This window comes from Lasioglossum baleicum, chromosome 10 (assembly GCF_051020765.1).
Source record: "Lasioglossum baleicum chromosome 10, iyLasBale1, whole genome shotgun sequence".
In the NCBI taxonomy this organism is placed as follows: Eukaryota; Metazoa; Arthropoda; class Insecta; order Hymenoptera; family Halictidae; genus Lasioglossum; species Lasioglossum baleicum.
Genome location: NC_134938.1, coordinates 800,291 through 819,037, shown reverse-complemented (window position 1 = coordinate 819,037; position 18,747 = coordinate 800,291). Strand labels below are relative to the sequence as shown.

Here is an 18,747-nt window from a genome sequence, read left to right as displayed (position 1 = left end):
TAAATTTTCGTTTGGAAATTATTCTGAATGAATTTAATTTAATAAGTCGAAAATAATGCAACAGTATAAATAAATTTTCCGGATATTTACATTGCTTTAGAACCACGATAGAACCCTCTGTGTAACGTAACCCGAAAATTTTATTGGGAAAAGTATTTCTTAAAAAGGATGTTTTTACTTTTTCTTTTACAAAAGAAATAAAAATAGAACGTTCAAATAACAACCCCTTCTGAAAGAGAAATCATTTCTGTGCTGAACCTAATAATACAGAAATTTCCATCCCCTATATTTCGTCGAACACATCTACCAAAAAAGACCATTCGAAAACACAAGCCGGGACGCAAACGAGAATTTCGGGAGTCCGTACGTAGCTATTAGTATGTTTCTGAAAGGGGCAGAGAATGATAGAGACGATCAGCAGATTCGCGGGAAGCCATGAATTGCTGACAACTAGGAAAATGTTCCCTAGCTGCAACAACCGTTATGCGGTAGTAGGCGTGCTGTCCGACAGCCTTGTGATAACCGTGATAACAGTTCTCGCGTCCGTGACGTTTGGATCCGGAACTTGCATCAGCAGCTGCGATCCCGTTCATCGGTGACCGCACCCTGACGTGTTTAATATATTCTTACTTTCATACAGGGTTGTTGAAGGCTGTTTAGTTAATCCTCCGTGTCACAGGTTGGGTATATAAGGCTTGGGGTCTTTGGGGTTGAGCATCAGTCACCAGCTGAAGACTACTACCACAAACAACATGAAGTGCTTGGTGAGCATACCCTAAATCTAGACAGCTTCTCTAGATAGATTTTACAGACAGCAGCTTTGCTGATTTCGAAGCTCCTATTTTATTGAGTCCATTAATGAAATTCACTAATCAAATGCAAAATTAATAATAGGGGAATAATGTAGATGCACAAGTTTGACATATAAGCTAGGTCTACAGCTAATAGTCTCAAAATTGTGAGCCAACAGAAATTGGAATAGACAAAAATAAAACTGACATTAATAATAGAACAATACTATAGCTGTACAAGTTTGACATATAAGCTAGGTCTAGAGCTAACAGTCTCAAAATTGTGAGCTAACAGAAATTGAATTTAACAGAAATTGGAAAAAAATGAGACAAAAACTGATGCAGCTAACATTAAATTAAATTAATTATAGAACAATAATGGGATTGTTTGTCGTAATTTCAGCTCGTTCTCGTCGCCACCCTGGCCATAGTTGCCGCCAGCCCAGACCGCGAGCGTCGTTCCCTAGGATGGGGCCACAATGGCGCCGTAGTGCTCGGTGGGGTCTTACCTAGCGTGGCTCTCGCAGGACCTCTAGCACCTGCTGCTGCAGTTCTGGGCCCTGTCGCTGGGTCTGCTGCCGTGATTGGGCCCGTAGCAGGCTCCGCCGCTGTCGTTGGACCAGCTGCCGGTTCTGCCGTCGTTGCTGGGCCTGCTGCTGGTTCTGCTGCTGTCGTGGGACCGGCTGCCGGTAAGCTAGCTTCGCATTATCACCTCCAAGCGATTGTAATTGCGGGTATTAACGTCATACTCCACCTAGTTCACGTTTGCTACCTGGACGTTCTGTAGACGCTCAATTTGACTAGTCGGGGTCTACAAAAATATAGTTATCGCATCAGTTGGAACAAGCTTCCTTTAAAAAATTGTCAGGAGCTACCAGACCTAACCATTTGGGGACTCAAATCAAAATTCTTAATGCTACGTCAACAAGTTTTCTTAAAATTCTTAATTCTTAATTCTTAATTTAAACAGTTGCTACGTCAGGAAGCTCCCTCCCAAAAATCGTCTGGAGCTAACAGATCTGACTATTCGGGGACCAACATGAAAATTCTTAATTTAAGAAGTTGCTGTATCAAAAACCTCCCCACAAATTGTCAGACCTAACTATTTACTTCGGGACTAACATGAAAAGTTGCTGAAAAAATAGGAGACATTGTGTAACATGAAAATTCTTGTTTTAGGACCCACAGTGGTGGCAGGTCCAGCAGGAACAGTGGTGACCGCAGGCCACGCAGGCCTGGGACTCTGGTAATCCTCTGAAGACCCAACCCAACCTCGACCCCGTACGACAACTGAAAGGATCTCCCATGCCAGCGACTTCTATGAGATTGATCGAGACCTCCTTGATTATTCGAAGCCGACGATTAAACACTCTTCATCGATCCGAGAGAGGAGATACGTTCCGGATATATATTTCTCCCCGAGATTCTTCCTGTAACAGAATCTCCTTGTACCTAGACCTCCGCCCCACCATTATACGCTTTTATACGATAATAAATGAACCTCCGCCGTACTTGTTTCTGTTTACTTTTAATCCAGCCGTGCCCCCACTAATCCCGAGAAGTATTGTCCCTGTGTATAGTTTCAGAACCGTTTAAGTGGCTATAAAAGTTATCGAGCCAACTCGTCGGCCACGAGGGACCAGTTGTTCCAGTTTTTAATTACTTCGAATTGTTGAACACAGTTTCTATAAAATAGGGGGGATTAATCTGAAAATGTTCGTGTCACGAAATAGGCTGAAACTGGGGCTAGATCAGTCGATTATTTTCTTTGCAAATTTGTCCATTATTGCATTATTATTTTCTGCAACTGTGTAAAAAATGAGATAATATTTTTTCTTTAGTGTCATTTGTTTGAATGCTGCAGGAAGTGCATGTGCATTCTTTCGATGCACTGACATTTCCAGCAAAAAGCAGAGAACCAATTGTTGCAGGACATTTGTTAACGCATTGCGTCCGGAACACGTACCAGTACGTTTTATCGATTGAAATGCGGATGCATGTCCACATTTGAATAAAATATTATTTCCGAAAATTCTATTATTCGATGGGCAAATGTCGACGAGGACTTGGAAAAGGGCGAATGCAATGTATATTTAAAAGTGAGTTTGCAGAATAACTGAGAGGATAAATTTATCAATTTTTTTCATGGAATTCGAATTATTATAGAATTCTCCAACGGTTGTAAAGAAAATTTTAATATTTTAATATTATAATACTCTATAATATAATTTAGATGTAATGAGAATTTTATGTGCCGAAAAATTGCAATTAAAAAGAAATAGAAATTTAAAGAATATATTATTTTACAGTGAAATAAATTTCCCCTTGATTTCTGATTCTTGCAATTTTCACTCTGCAAGATTATTCAATATTACACATTATTTAAGTGTAATGAGAATTTTATGTATCGAAAAGTTGCAATTAAAAAAAAAAATAGAAATTTAAAGAATGTATTATTTTACAGTGGAATAAATTTCCTCTTGATTTCCGATTCCTGCAATTTTCTCACTCTGCAAGATATTTCAATATTATATTGTATATAATTTAAATGTAATGCGAGTTTTATGTGTCCAAAGATTGCAATTAAAAAAAATAGAAATTTAAAGAATATGTTATTTTACAGCGAAATAAATTTCCCCTTGATTTCTGATTCCTGCAATTTTCACTCTGCGAGATTTTTCAATAATTTTATCAACAAATCGACGCACAATTGTCAGTCACGTGTGCAACCATTCTGTTGCATTTATTTTTAGTATTACTTCGCGAATAAATGCAGTTTGCAGATACCTGTTAGTGACAATAGATTGCATATCGGCAAACTTGTCGGTGCAGTTTTGAGCCACATACTTCGACCGCTATGCGAACAGGCTAGCCGATAATCATAGCATATACATGTGTCAGTCATAACATGTTACGGTAAATCGCATTGATTAAATTATACGATTTTTTGTTGGAAATTGTAACGTTCTAGCAATATTCTAATTACCTAAATAATACCAGAGCACGATGTTTGCGGTAAAATGCATTATTGCTCCTGTAAAATACCCTGGATGTTACATGTATATTCACGGGAACATATAACGTGATTACACAATGTACATGTCGCTGGTAACACAGTGAACACACGTTGTCGCAATTATTTCGAAATTCATGAGCAACGTTAATTGAATTGTGTCCGGCAATCCAACTGTTTGTTAGTCGTTGGACGAATCATTTTATAATGAGCGGATAGAACATAGATAGCACATAATGAATTGTTAAATAAGATACTAAAAGTATGTAATTTCAAACAATAGTGCAAATTGAGACAGAAAACAAAGTTTTAAAAAATTCAAAATGTCAATACATATATATTCTCGTCAGTTCATTAAAATCGTTAGAACAATACTGCAATTTGAAACAGTAGTGCAATGTAAAAGAGAAAACAAATTTTTAAAAAATTTAAAATGTCAATATATTGGTTCCAGCTTATTAAAATTGTTAAAGAATATAATTACTGTTTCTTGCAAGCGGTGCAAATAATTTTTGCACGAAGATTCCCGGTCTGCTAATGAAGATAAAACACTTGAGATAATTCAAAGCTCGTGCGCTGTTCTAACAGAATAGTTTCTAGATTTAAAATTAAATTATAAACTAGTAGGGTAGAGAAAGTGGAGTACAGTGTGTATTTAGTTTTAAAATAAGTTTAATATCTGATGATTGATTTTCTGTCACAAAAGGTAGGGGAGGGGGTAGAATTTTCGATGTTGCCAATCGCGAAGGGTTGATAATTGTTGCCGGGAGGGGGTTGATGGGGATCGTCGGCTGCCGAATCCAAATTTCGAGCAATGATAGTTCTCTGACCGTGGAACTTCATTGTAATACTTCAGGTCCGTGTGACGCCAGGATGCTAGATCGTCTTACCAGGCTTTCAGTCCCCAGGGGGAGGCAAGGGCGGGTGCGGCTACGACGGCGGCTGCTCAAACATAAAAGAACATTATGAGTCATCCTACAAATATTTAAAATTAATGTTTCTTTTTTATTAATTAATCAGGGAGGGTGTCATTTCAGATATGAATAAAAACTTAAAGAATCTAATACGGTAAACAACATTGTTACGACTTAGTAAAACCACTCAAGAGAAAAACAAATTCTTCCATTTGACAATTACTGCAATGCTAATAATTATTCTTATGGACTCTCACGGTGAATTTACAAGACGAAGAAAAAATTGAGAGATTCGGCAAACAAGCTTTGAGTTTCAATTGCTGTAACAATCTTATTTTCACTCGAATGGTTCGGCAATCAGCGCGTCCAGGGCGAATTTGGAAGCAGATTCCAACGAGTGTAATACAATTAGCGAATAGGACAGTATAGTAGTTGAAATGGAGAGATAATTACGCGCAGCGAGGAGCTTAGGTCCTACGGCAGCAACACCAATGGGGGCGGCAGCGATACTGGGGGCGCCGATCCATGGGCCAGCAAGGGCGGCTCCGCCGAGGATTCCACGACGTTCACGTTCCTGTTCCTGTTCGGGGAAAGCGGCGACGATGGCGAAGATAGCGAAAAGGATCACCTGAAACAAATCATCATTTAGTACAATAGATCCCTCGAACCAATTCAAACAATGCACGGTTCAATTTAATTAAAATCTGCACAGCTCGATTCAATTAAAATCTGCACATGCTCGATTTAACCACCGGCGATCATTTCATTAGTCCATTTTAAATGGCTGAGGATATTTTCGTAGATCTTTCAACAGTAATTGCAATCAAAATTATTATAAATGAAAATATTTAAGTGTAATTACTGGGAAGTAATCGCTTGAGATCGGCAAAATAATGTCAGTGGAGAAAGATTGTAAATAAATGCATTTGATATTGGAAAACTGATCTCAATCAACAAGGAATGACTGCGATTAAACAATTAGTGACAAATAAACGATAATCGAATTATTTAATGCCAAAGTGTGCGCAAGTCAATATTTTTGTAGTGCTCCAATGATTATATTAACAGTATTGTAAATTTAACCGTGCACTACTCTGTAATTGTAAAGTAAATTGATTGTAGATTGACGCATTCAATATCGGAAAATTCATCTGAGTAAACAAAGAGCGAGTGCAATTAAACAATTAGTGATAAATAAACGATAACTGAATTATTTAATGCCAAAGTGGCGCAAGTCAATATTTGTAGTGATCCAATGATTATAAACAGTATTAATTTTGCATCGAAGGGCCCGATTAGCCTGATGTACATTTAACGCTGAAGCAGGTGGTGTCTTACCAGGGACTTCATTTTGTTGGTTGGTTGGTTTTGGTAGCTTGAGATTATTCGAACTCGAAAGTGCAAGCGACTGATGAAAATACTGGCATCGACTTTGTCTTTTATACTCTTATTTTCCTACCCATACAGAGGAACAGTCGCGTACGTCATCCACCCCGTACGAACGCGTGTCAGTCGTTTTTTCATAGGCCTACAATATGTGTAGTATAGTGTGTTAGGCTAGTGTTGTGGCTGGACGGGCGGGCGTGGTCAGGGAGAGACTTGAATCCGTAAATCACGACAGCGATCTGAAACGATGAACTCGCACCGCGCCGATGTTGCATCAGAAATCTCGCCGCGCAGCATGCAACGCACCGCGAATGTTGCAGAAGTTTCAGCCGCTGCAGAAACGGGGTCGCGACGGTATTTGCATATTTCACCGGCCGGAGATTTTTACCGGCTACCGCGCAGCCATAGTCCTCTCTTGCCTTGTTTAGAACCTGTTGTGTCCGGCAGTAGCACGCTGCGGTAGCCTAAGCTCGGTCGTGGCGCTTCGAAGCTGCTCTGCCGATCCTCGAAACCCTCTGTCTTCGGGAGCGTCCTCCAAAGTCCTTGTTTCTTCTTCACACTCCCTGTTTCTTCTTCACGGTCCCTGTTTCTGCTTCACAGTCCTTGTTTTTTCTTCATAGGCCTTGTTTTTTCTTCATAGGCCTTATTTCTGCTTCACAGTCCCTGTTTCTTCTTCACAGTCCCTGTTTCTTCTTCATAGTCTCTGTTTCTTCTTTACAGCCCCTGTTTCTTCTTCATAGTCCCTGTTTGTTTTTCACAGTCCCTGTTTCTTCATCACAGTTCTTGTTTCTTCTTCACAGTCCTTGTTTCTTCTTCATATTGGGAATATTATACGGTATGATCTGAATGAGCATAGCTGACTTCCAGCTTGCTGGGCTGAATTAGGGCATGCAGAATCTTAGAAATATAAATCGTTATTTTAAATTTTTAGCTAATGATTAGCTCTTCTGTATCTGTGAATATTGGGAATATTATACGGTAGGATCCGAATGAGCATAAATGACTTCCAGCTTGCTAGGCTGAATTAGGGCATACAGAATCTTAGAAATATAAATCGTTATTTTAAATTTTTAACTAATGATTAGCTCTTCTGTATCTGTGAATATTGGGAATATTATACGGTAGGATCCGAATGAGCATAAATGACTTCCAGCTTGCTAGGCTGAATTAGGGCATGCAGAATCTTAGAAATATAAATCGGTACTTTAAATTTTTAGCTAATGTTTGGCTTTTCTGTGTCTGCAAATATTGGGAATATTATTGGATATGATCAGAATGAGCATAGCTGACTTCTAGCTTGCTGGCTGGCTTCATCCTCCCTGCATCTAATTTTTTTAATTATTTAAAGATGGCTTGGCAAAACTATTTAGAGATAGCTGAGATCAATACCAATGTATATAGTCATTGACTGAAAGCTGCTGAGACGGATGAGGATGACGGGCCCCCGAATTAGGGTTATCTTTTAGGGTACGCGATGCAATTCCCAGTGAATGTTGCGACATCCACTTTCGATTTTGCGTGAGCCGGCCTTGAATAGGCGCGATCGATAGCGAAAATGTGTCGATCACGATATAGAAAAGCAGGAAATGCTGCCTTGAAAGTCCAGTTAAATGTTACAACATTGGAAAGCAATTGCCCGTATCTACGAGCCTCCGATACAACTTTTCTATTCACGGTTTATTAATTCATTCTCTCCAGCCAATAACACTTGCTAATTGTGCTGGTTGCGAAACCGGGCTGTTTCAATCTTTCAACAAAAAGGCCCGCTTCGTTCGAGATTGCTATCGACAACCATTAGCTACCCTTTCGGTGAACCTTCTCTAATGGTGTTTGGGAAAAAATGAGACTGGTGAAGACTCACAAGTCAGATCATCTTCTGAGCCACTAGATGTCACAAAAGTGGCATGTAAACATGGTCCAATTGTTCATAAATGCAACTGTTTGAAGCACCCCAGGGTATAGTGATCGATGATTCGGATGCTCCGAATGAGGATTCGACGATTCTCTTAAATATTCTGATCTAGTTTGTTCTGTTACTTCATCAAGGATCCTCATTATTCATCTGCAAGACGCCTACGAGGGTAGTGCTAGCAAGGCATGATGCAAGGTCTGACAGTACCATGCTCAGTTAGACTACTGTGCTAGAACGTTCTAGATTAACTGCTCATTGTCAGCCCAACTCCATTTGCCAGACAATGAAATCGAACATGTATTCCTTCTCTCATAAATTTTCATATCAATATACTTCTCAATTCCTCTAATTAGTTCACTGCTGCCAGCTTGATTGTAAACATGATGGTCTACTCATGATCATACTAATGATGGTCTACACATGATGTCTACTCATGATCATAATGATGATGGTCTACACATGATGTCTATTCATGATCATACCGATGATGGTCTACACATGATCATACTCATGATGGTCTACTCGTGATCATACTCATGATGGTCTACTCATCATCATACTCATGATGTCTACTCATGATCATAATAATGATGGTCTACATATGATGTGTACTCATGATCATACTCATGATCTTATTCATGATCAACTTATGATGGTATACTCGTGATCATACTCATGATGAAGAACCTGGACACTGATGCCAGTCGCCTATTATCTTTCCAACATTGTCGCTTTTCAGATCATCTAGACCAGTCGAACGCGACGGTTCCGGTTTCCATTGGAATGCCTAAGTGTCGCACAGTAAAAACTACTACCACGTTGACCTTTCTCTTTGGAAGCTCATCACAACGAGAGGTTACACGTAATCGAGTATATAACGGTAGCAATCCGGTTCGAGAAGGATCAGTATAGCGAATGCTCGGTAGTGCGTCAGAAAAAGGATCCTCTATAGAGAACAGACCGAAGAGAGGATATAATAATAATAGGAGAGGACGTCGTGGGAGAGTGGAGCAGCAGCCGCCGCCATGAAGTTGCTGGTAAGCAAGGGAAAGGAGGGGGAGAAAACTTTATCGTGGCCAGTCGAAGGAAAGATTGTTACGAAAAGGAAATCCTCGCGGTGTGCTCCTGATGAGAAAACTTTAATCTGTTAGCCCCTATCCCACCCCCCGCCCCACCCCCTCACCATATAATACACTCCCGGTGTCGTCCGTGAAATATGAATGGCACCCTATCTCTGACCAGTGTCTCTTGATATATAAACCTGGCGACGACCAGGAATTCGGAGTCAGCCGGATAATTGAAACGTATGGCCTTGTGCTGTAACTTTGATTAAGTCGAGTAATCTATCGATTTCAGTTAAGAAGACTCCGGGATCTGGTCGCCGCAATTTATTTGATGTTGCAGTCCTCGCGGAGCTGCATTCCGAAGCTTCTCCATTGATCAGCTGGAGAGGTTGCTGGACCATCAGCTTCATCATTGATCGCATCCTCGTTGTCAGTTGGAGACGTTGCTTGATGGCAAGCCTCTTCGTTGATCAGTTGGAGACGTTGGAGTGACAGCTCTTGCTTATATCTCTTTTAAAATAGAAAGATTCCATCATGAAGCACGATTTAAAGTTGCCATAATGACGAGCTATGTCTTTGAGGTAGTCTTGAAGATAGCGTATCCATCCTAGCACCCCAGACAAAATGTTTCGCCGAATGCGACCCACGTGCTCCCGTAGCCTTCCGGTGCCAGTGATGATGTGTTCATGCACGACACGTCTGCAGGGAATCTAGTTATGCAAATTGATGCGTGCGACTCGACCCGTGACCACCGGGATGAGACACCGACGCGTACCGGATACTGTTTTCGAATTGCCTGGACCTCTGATAGCACCCGAACTCATTGATTGTTGGCTAAACAGTGATCAATGATGCCTCAGCCGTCCGGTTTCGCACAATAGCTTGCCAAATGACTTGGGTCCATGGATCGTAATTGTTGGTACCCTATGAGGCTACTGTATGGCAACATCTTTAAGTCCTCTAGGACACATATAGAAATCCCATCTTGGAATCCTATAGGACACATATAGAAATCTTCTTCAAAATTCTGAAGGTACCCTATGGCTATCTTCTTTGGGATCCCCTAGAAATCCTAGACCCTATAGAAATCCTCTTTGAAGTCCACTGGGACCCTTATGGAAATCCCATCTTGGAATCCCCTAGGGATCCTATAAAAATCCTATTTAAAATTCGGAAGAAACCCTATAACCATCCTCTTTCAAATCCCCTAGGACCCCCATAGCGATACCATCCTGGAATCCTGTAGGAACCCCATGGAAATCATTAAACTTCTGAAGAGACCCTACATCATCCTTGAAATCCTCTACAAAATCTAGCAATTGTCCACAGTTCGAGCTGATATCAGTAGGAAACGGTTATAATACGACAGATTTACGAGGGAAATTACGCGAAAGCATTCGAACAATTGTGTCGCGTTGTCCCACGTAGGTACATACAAGCGTTGCGGCGATAACGCGTTGTGACACTCGTCTTAATAAATCACGCCTTATCCGTTTTCAGCTGCGGTTGGTGGCATCGATTCTCCTAACATCCGTTTGCACTGCCAGCTACCAGTACCGTGAAATAGTGGGCGTTGGGCAATCGGAATCGCCGGTATTCGTTGCGCCGGTTTATGGACTCGTACCTGCAATCAGCCAATTGGAAGATGAAGAGGTAGCTACGATAGTAGCTGGTCCTGTCACTGGGACCACCATTGTTGAAGGATCCTCTTCAGGGCCTGTCACCGTCCTTTCACCTGTGGATGCAGCTAGTATCAATGATCCCCCATTAAAAACAAGTAGGTAATTATTTTTGCGTTGAAATCGCTCCTGAGGAGGATTCTTCAGGCCACATTCTTGCTGATTTTTAATTATTGTGCTCTCACATTTTATTAAATGTCACGCATCATGTGCAGCAACAAACACTTGGGTTAAATATGAGATTTGCAACATACGCATATCTTATCAGAAAAAAATATTGCAGATATTCTGACAGTATACTTTCAAGCAAACAGAATTCTTCGCGATTCTATTCCTGTAGCTAGCTTCAGTTGCGCAACCAGGGTAACATTTACACTGTACCATTGCCTCACGCGCGCATTTTATGACACGCATAAACCGAAGAATTTATTAAACGCCATATATAGCCGATCTGCTATGTCAGTGGACAGGATAGTTGAAGGAATTAGTTGAAAAAATATGTAACTCGTGTAATTTTGAATATTTTTACTTGGAAAAAATCACGGGTGTACTTCAAACACCGATGAATATGCATGGAAAATTTCAATCGAAAAATTTTAATAGTTTCTCAAAGAAAAATTTTTGAAAATGAGTTGTACACTTTGATCCTCATCCTCAGACGCGACGGAGGAGCCTAATCTGCCGAAAGGTGCGGAGGCAAGCTTACCCAAGGATGCAACGGAGGTGGCTAACTTGGAAGATTCGGTGATCATTAGGGGAGCGTCATCGGGTCCGGTGACCCTGGTCGCTCCTTCGGCTGCAATCGCCGACAATGCACCGTCAGCTGGAACAAAGGGAGCTGTTGCGCCGTCAGCATCTGTTGTTATCGAAGACACAGAAGTCTCGACAATTAAAGAAACAATAGGAGTAGCGTCAGCAAAGGCTGTAATAGGTCCCTCGACCGGGCCCATCATCATTGTTGGTCCTACCGCTCCACCGATACCCACTACCAATGTCCCGACAGTTGCTCCCATTGCAGGGGAAGACACTGGCGTCATTGGCACAGCCACTGCAATCGACTCGTTAGCTGCAGATGGAGAACTTGGCAACGAAACTGCTTCGACCACAGGTAAATCTTAAACACCCTAACCATTTCTGAGCATTATGACGTCATCCAATCAGCATCCGTGTGGTCCTCGTGCATTTTGACAAGGTTAAACTATGTATCTCGCTGCGGATGATAAATGAGTCCAGTTAAAGGTTTGGTGGGTCAATTTAATGACATTGTTATTGTTGTTCTTAATGTTGAAATAAAACCTGTGCAGGAGATTTTGTGTGATTAGACCGTGGATTTATGAAGAACTTGAATAATGAAATGTTGAATGAAATAACTCGATAATAAATACTGAAAAGTATTTAAAAATTCGTCTTCAATGTAGAAAGATCATTAAGGGGTTAAATGAATTTTTATTGAACTACTGCTCCTCACAATCGATGCAGAATATTTCTATTCTTCTTCTATGATGAAGAGGAATATTATTCTTCTTCTATGATGAAGAGGATTATTCTTCTTCTATGATGAGGAGGATTATTCTTCTTCTATGATTAGGAGGATTATTCTTCTTCTATGATGAAGAGGATTATTCTTCTTCTATGATGAAGAGGATTATTCTTCTTCTATGATGAAGAGGATTATTCTTCTTCTATGATGAAGCAGATTATTCTTCTTCTATTATGGAGAGGATTATTCTTCTTCTATTATGAAGACGATTATTCCTGTTCTACGATGAAGAGGATTATTCATCTTCTATTATGGAGAGGATTATTCCTGTTTTATGATGAAGAGGATTATTCCTGTTCTACGATGAAGAGGAGATACGTAGAAACGTTTTACCAGGCAACATACATAATTGAATAAATCTCTTGATGGTCCCCTTATGGTTAATTGTCGCGTTAGTTAACGGCCAGGAGTTTTGTTGTGTCGTTAGCGTGTGCACAGCAGTGTTGTTTTTAGATGCACCGGAGCCAAATCAAGAGATCTCGGCGTCCAGCACGGCGACCGTTTCCACTTCTGGAAATTCCACAGTTTCCACGTCGGCGAAGGTTAATTTGATTACACCTGCAGCTAGAATCGCAGCGACCGCCGAGACAGCGACAAGTAGCATCGTCGTATCAGCGGTAACTGCATCCACCGCTCACGCTTCCGACCCCGCTGCAACCGTTTCCGGCGATGCTGCATCCGCGTTGCTCATCCACCCGCTACCCTAACCGTTTCGACGGGCCGACACGGTTGCCAGTGGTCAATTTACTCGAAAACGTCCACGGAACCCTCACATCTTTATTAACTAGACTTTATCCATTGCCATGAGCCACGTATACCGCGAAAAATCTCTAAGAACCGGTGCAACTTGTGTGCATCGGCGCGTGAAGTGCATGTGCACCACGGTGACTCCAATTCACACTTGAACAACATTTTTGCAAAAACAAATATAACTTTTAAATGGTTGACTGTATCGAAAAATATTTTAGACAAAACCTGTAGTTCTGGACTGGCTGCGTATTTTATATTTTATTACCTTTTCCCGTGAAACGAACGGTTCTCGCAAAAATTTGGAAAATGTCGGAACAAAAAGTATTTCCTGAAATTTCGTTACTTTCCTCGCAATAAACATTAACGAAAAATATGTGCATTTCTTTTTACCACGCTTATATTAGCTTGCCGAGTTGTTGTATGCGTCAAATCTTGTAATCGAATTTCAAATCAGTTCCCGATGAGCTAGAGACTTGAAACTTTAAACATAGCTCAGAACTGGATGACAATGCAATATTAAAAAACAAATTTTTTTAAAAACTGTGCGTTCAGTAGAAAAAAGATTTTAATATTAATATTACGTCATCGCGTTCAGCGATTTCCACTCCGCGCTAAAATGCACTAAAAATGAGAGAATAATTTTTTTAGGCATTATAGTGGCTATAAATAAAAGCGTGGAGCGTTCGCGAAGATTACGTCAAAATAGTTTAGCACTCCACGCTTTTATTTATAGTCATTATAATGCCTAAAAAAAATTATTTTCTCCTTCTAATTAGTGCATTTTAATATAAGCGTGGTTCTTGAAAAGTTTTGTTTTTATATATTTTTTTTCAATCGAGCTGTTAACCGAAAGGATAATTACATGTCCGATAATGCAGGTAATTATTGGAGAGCATTTTTTATCGGTTAGAATGCAGATTTGATGGACTCGGGAGAAAAATGAGAAGAATAGCCGTGACAGAATTAGAATAGATAACCCTGTCAGCTCGAGTCCAGCCTTTCTAAAGAGAGTTTTATAGTGTGCACCGATAGGACCGGTATGGTGGCAGGAGGCAGCGCATTCGTTGACATTGCGTGCGTTGGCGATCGTGCTGATACGAAACAAGGAAGGGAAAAATTGTGCAAGGACGACGGGAACCACGCGCAGTCGTTGGCATTGATGCCTGAACACTTTCTTGCGAGCTGCAATGCTAATCTTGTTATCGCTCTTTGTCGTTCGACTGTCTCTGCATAATCTAGTTTTTCTCCTGTTCTTTTAATAAACCGACGACGAGACATTGTTTACATTTAATCGGTCGGGAAAACGCTCGCTACATTTAATCCTTTGGCTCGTTGCCTCGCAATGTTCAGCCTGACTGGATTTTCGTGGAAAATAAAAATTGGTCAAAATCCCTTAATGATTTTCTGTAAAGATACCAACTATTTTAATCATGGTAGACACCTGGCAGCAGAGTTGGGCAAAAATTTTATTAAAATAAAAATAGGCAGAATGAATACCGCGTTGCGTCGCAAGCTGAAATTTCACAGCAAAAAATCAGGAGAGTTAACGAGTTGAATCGAAAAGAGGTGAAACGGGTGTTCGAGAAAATGGCGTATTCGGCCGATAAAGAGAAGAAGGTGGCTGCAGAGCCGAGGTAAACAGGAATCAGGCGAGAGAGGATTTTCGGTGAATAAAGGGCTCGTGGTATAGTCGCGTTGTTTGATTTGCGACACCCAGTGGACTCTGGGTATTGTTTCGAACGACAGCATCGCCACTGTAATGAAGTGATATTTATCCCGTTAATCTAGTTAGGCTCGCGATCCGAGCGATCTAGCGGCTGGCGCAACCTCTACTTTGGGTTAAATCATAGCAAACAAGCCGAACCTAAACCATGCGATTAAACATGAAACTCAATTATTACCGTGTTGCTTTCACGGGGCAAACGGACTGTGTCGAGAGCTCGCTCGCTATGGACTTTTGCCGGACAAGAGGCGACGAATGTGTTTGTCCGTCTCACAATTTCAACCTTGTCCGACCATAGTCATCGTGGATTTTGATTTTTGCCCGTGAACCCCTTCTCGTAGACACCTGAAAAGTGCTGTCGTGCAATATTCAACTCTTGTACGTTTAGAAATATTATCGAATTTTCACGAAATTTTATTTCCTTTCAATATGTTTACATTATATATATGTATATATTTATAATTATAATGATATTATATAATTTATACGTTCAAAATTATTATTTGCACTTATTAGAATTTTTAGATGACCGATTTAGATTGTAAAATTACTGATTTGTGTAATTTTAATAATTACGAAGCTCTCGCAAACCTCTTACAAAGCCATGGAAGACGTTCACATTTACTTTTTTGAATAAACACCATAGGTTAATTCTTGCACTATTTTATTTTGTTCATACAGTTCGCTTAAAAATCAATCAATGATTAATTTATATCCTAACGATTTACAATCAGAGTGCAACAAACATACAATCGTGCTGAGTTAACTTCGTGAGGTACTCCATAAATTTGCAAGATAGGGAATTATGCAATAATTCTGCATACTGCAGTTGAACTTAACTAAAGGCTCTGCATCTTACTTCAAGGTAGAAAATTATCTATGCAACAATCCTGAAAAACTGCCATGGAGAATGTTCGGTGGAAAATTAGTAAGTCCTGAACCCAAAGATGAAGAACTTAGAAGTCCACCTACTGGTGAACTTAAACCTCCAGCCAAAACTCCATCCGAGGATGAACTTAAAGCTCCATTCAAAGGTGAACTGAAAGCTCCGTTCAATGGCGAACTTAAACCTCCACTCAAAGGCCCATTCAAAGGTGAACCTAAAATTCCACTCAAAGGCCCATTCAAAGGTGAACTTAAACCTCCACTCAAAGGCCCATTCAAAGGTGAACCTAAAGCTCCACTCAAAGGCCCATTCAAAGGTGAACCGAAAGTCCTGCAACCACGTTCGAGCAGTCGTCGAATGTGCAGCAATTCAGCAGCGAGCTCGAATTTTGAAGTTGGCAATGGCGCCGGATTTTCACCAATAATCCCATAGGGGCTGTCGCAATCCGATGGTCTCAGGTCGCCAAGTACGCTTTCGAGAAGCGCTTTCGTCGCAGAAATATTCTGAATTGCCTGCACAAATAACAGTTAAAAAAAAGATATATAAAAAAATCTATTTAAAAACCACGCTTATATTAAAATGCACTAAAAAGGAGAAAATAATCTTTTTAGACATTAGGGACTCGAAATAAAAGCGTGGAGCGCTTTTTCTTTTCTACTTTTTTCATCTTTTTTAAATGGAACGCAAGATATAGTAATACTGGTATGAAATAGTAAGATATACATAGAAACGCAAGATATGGAAATACGCGAGATAGAATGAGGGGATGACTCCGAGAGACGACGCGACGTCTCTTGATGGACTCCGAAATTGTCCAAAATGGAACTGAATGAACGGAACACCACACTGAGCTGCTTCGGTGCGAAGTGGGCCAGTGGAGTGGGGATGAGTTGGAGTGAGAACAAGCAGTGGAGTAGGGAGCGCTGGCGCACGGAGTGGGGATCGCTGAACGCGATCACGTACTATCGAGCGTCGCGCGGCGAGATGTGACGTATAAAAATTTTTTTTTCTCCTAGACGCACAGTGTTTTTTTTAAATTTGTTTTTTAATATTGCATTGTCATCCAGTTCTGAGATATTTTTAAAGTTTCAAGTCTCTAGCTCATCGGGAAGTCGTTTAAAATCCGATTACAAGATTTAACGCATATAGCAACGACAACTCGGCAAGCTAATATAAGCGTGGTAAAAAAGAACAACTCATTCTTTAATTCCCAATATACCCGAAAATTCTTTCAATATAAATTGCAAATGTTATTATTCTTAAATTAAACTGTGTTTAGATTCGTGATGGACGAATTTTTGTAGGTGGCAAAATATTTCAAAAAATTGCTATGAGTATAACGAGTTGGAAAACAATTCACAACGAATATCAAGTAGACCGCGGTATTGTTTCACAGAAGAACAGCACAAAAGGTGGTCGACGCTATTATTCTCAAGTATGAAAGAGCTTAGTGATTAAAAATTCGTTTCTCTTTCAACGTGAATTAACATTAATTGACTGAATACTCTATTCTCTTATTTGTAAATTGTTATAAAAATTGACTGGACAACTCTACTCTCTTATTTCCATATTGTTCTGAAAATACCTACTTGTAGACAAGCGAGGGCTAGCAGGCACAAACAAACAGCTTTCCGTCCTTCCATAATTCGCGAAAAAATGTTGCGACTTGGAAAATTCCGCAATGCACAATTAGGAAAGCGAGACTCAATGCTACCAATCATACTCGACCACTTTATATACCGAAATCGTGTGTAAATATTACCAGATAAACAAAGTAATATCGTCACGTAGATCAGTGGGATTAGCGATAGATTCGGGAAATTGCAAAATTGGCATATATATTGCGGCTGCCTTCAACAATCGAATATCTTTCGTCGCGAAAGCACGGATCGAATTCACGCAAAGATAAGCGGCCCACCGTCGGTCACGCGCTGACGTCGACGTGTCATAATTCGATTCGCGAGTCTTCAAACACATGGAGTCCATTTTATCTGACGACATTGAAATATCTCGAGAACTATGCATCGGATCAAACGAGTTTGTAATGAAAGTTGTTCGTCGCGAAGGGGGACATCCAATGATACCAAACTCGACCCCAGGGGGTGGGGGTGGGGTAAGATAAAAAACTTAAATCGAAACCCCCATTTATCATTGCAGATTTGGATTCTCCAGAAAACGATCGAAAATGTTTTTATCAGCTTTTGCATGGTTTCAAGAGAGCTTTAACGTGATTATAAAAAATTTGTTGTCAACTCTTTTTTTTAAATGTTTTTTCGAGGTCACCTTGAATTTTTTGCAAATAAACATACAATTTTTTTACGCCTATCTGTTAGAGGATTTTGAGGCGAATTCGGAAACGTATCATAATATTTAAAAAATTGCAAAAGATTGCTTTTAAAATTCTTTTTTTACAAAACTTTGCTATAATCACGTTCTTTTGAAACCATGCAAAAGCTGATAAAAACATTTTCGATCGGCCAGCTAATAACAGAGCAATCTCCACTGATGACGGTTCGTGGTTCACCCGGTATATCTATATCTATTAATTTATAAAAATACGTGTATATAGTATATTGAATATTTATTCAGAGTTGGGAAAAAATTTGATTTAAAACAAAATTTCGAATAATGTGGGTTTAAAACCATCTTGGAAAAAATCCACTTTGTTCGAAATTTTTATTTAAATCAAATTTTTGACCAACTCTGTATTTATCTATTTATAGCAATACATAATATTACATATAATGCAAGTTATATATTATTATTTGAGTTGAAATTTTTCGGGCAGCACAAAATGGTTCGCTAACCACGGTTTGCTTTTTTTAACAAGTTCACGGCGAGATACATTTTTTTTCTCTCTTTCTCTCTCCAGCCGATTATTAATTTGCGGGACCGCCGTGATATCGATCGTGAAAATCTCACGCACGATCGCGCTCTGTTATAAAACATAAATGTTTAATGACTCGCGCGGACGCGCTTCTCCGGGAGGCAAATCCGATTACCGGTTTCACGGGACAAGTTCCTATCAGAGACAATTTTCAGTCGCGCTTGTTGAATAAATGGTACACCTAATTCTGAACACGACCGAT

General features: G+C 40.0%; 4 protein-coding genes across 4 annotated transcripts; 2 read left to right on the top strand and 2 right to left on the bottom strand.

Moving 5' to 3' along the window:
• The first annotated feature begins 610 nt into the window (after window positions 1-610).
• On the top strand, window positions 611-2,302 carry Apd-1 (apidermin 1). Its single transcript, XM_076431459.1, has 3 exons — window positions 611-764; window positions 1,195-1,480; window positions 1,971-2,302. Exons 1-3 carry the CDS (start codon window positions 753-755, stop codon window positions 2,039-2,041), a joined length of 369 nt encoding a protein of 122 aa, XP_076287574.1. The 5' UTR covers window positions 611-752; the 3' UTR covers window positions 2,042-2,302.
• A 2,156-nt stretch (window positions 2,303-4,458) lies between these two features.
• Window positions 4,459-6,215, bottom strand: Apd-2 (apidermin 2). Its single transcript, XM_076431460.1, has 3 exons — window positions 6,057-6,215; window positions 5,172-5,346; window positions 4,459-4,746 (listed from the first exon to the last, which is right to left on the bottom strand). Exons 1-3 carry the CDS (start codon window positions 6,066-6,068, stop codon window positions 4,691-4,693), a joined length of 243 nt encoding a protein of 80 aa, XP_076287575.1. The 5' UTR covers window positions 6,069-6,215; the 3' UTR covers window positions 4,459-4,690.
• A 2,679-nt stretch (window positions 6,216-8,894) lies between these two features.
• LOC143212544 (uncharacterized) lies at window positions 8,895-13,420 on the top strand. Its single transcript, XM_076431454.1, has 4 exons — window positions 8,895-9,053; window positions 10,581-10,857; window positions 11,418-11,867; window positions 12,753-13,420. The coding sequence occupies exons 1-4, from the start codon at window positions 9,042-9,044 to the stop codon at window positions 13,004-13,006; spliced, it is 993 nt and encodes a 330-aa protein (XP_076287569.1). The 5' UTR covers window positions 8,895-9,041; the 3' UTR covers window positions 13,007-13,420.
• Window positions 13,421-15,266: 1,846 nt separating this feature from the next.
• LOC143212787 (uncharacterized) lies at window positions 15,267-17,751 on the bottom strand. The gene is made up of 2 exons (XM_076431922.1): window positions 17,248-17,751; window positions 15,267-16,170 (listed from the first exon to the last, which is right to left on the bottom strand). The coding sequence occupies exons 1-2, from the start codon at window positions 17,377-17,379 to the stop codon at window positions 15,646-15,648; spliced, it is 657 nt and encodes a 218-aa protein (XP_076288037.1). The 5' UTR covers window positions 17,380-17,751; the 3' UTR covers window positions 15,267-15,645.
• Window positions 17,752-18,747: the final 996 nt, after the last annotated feature.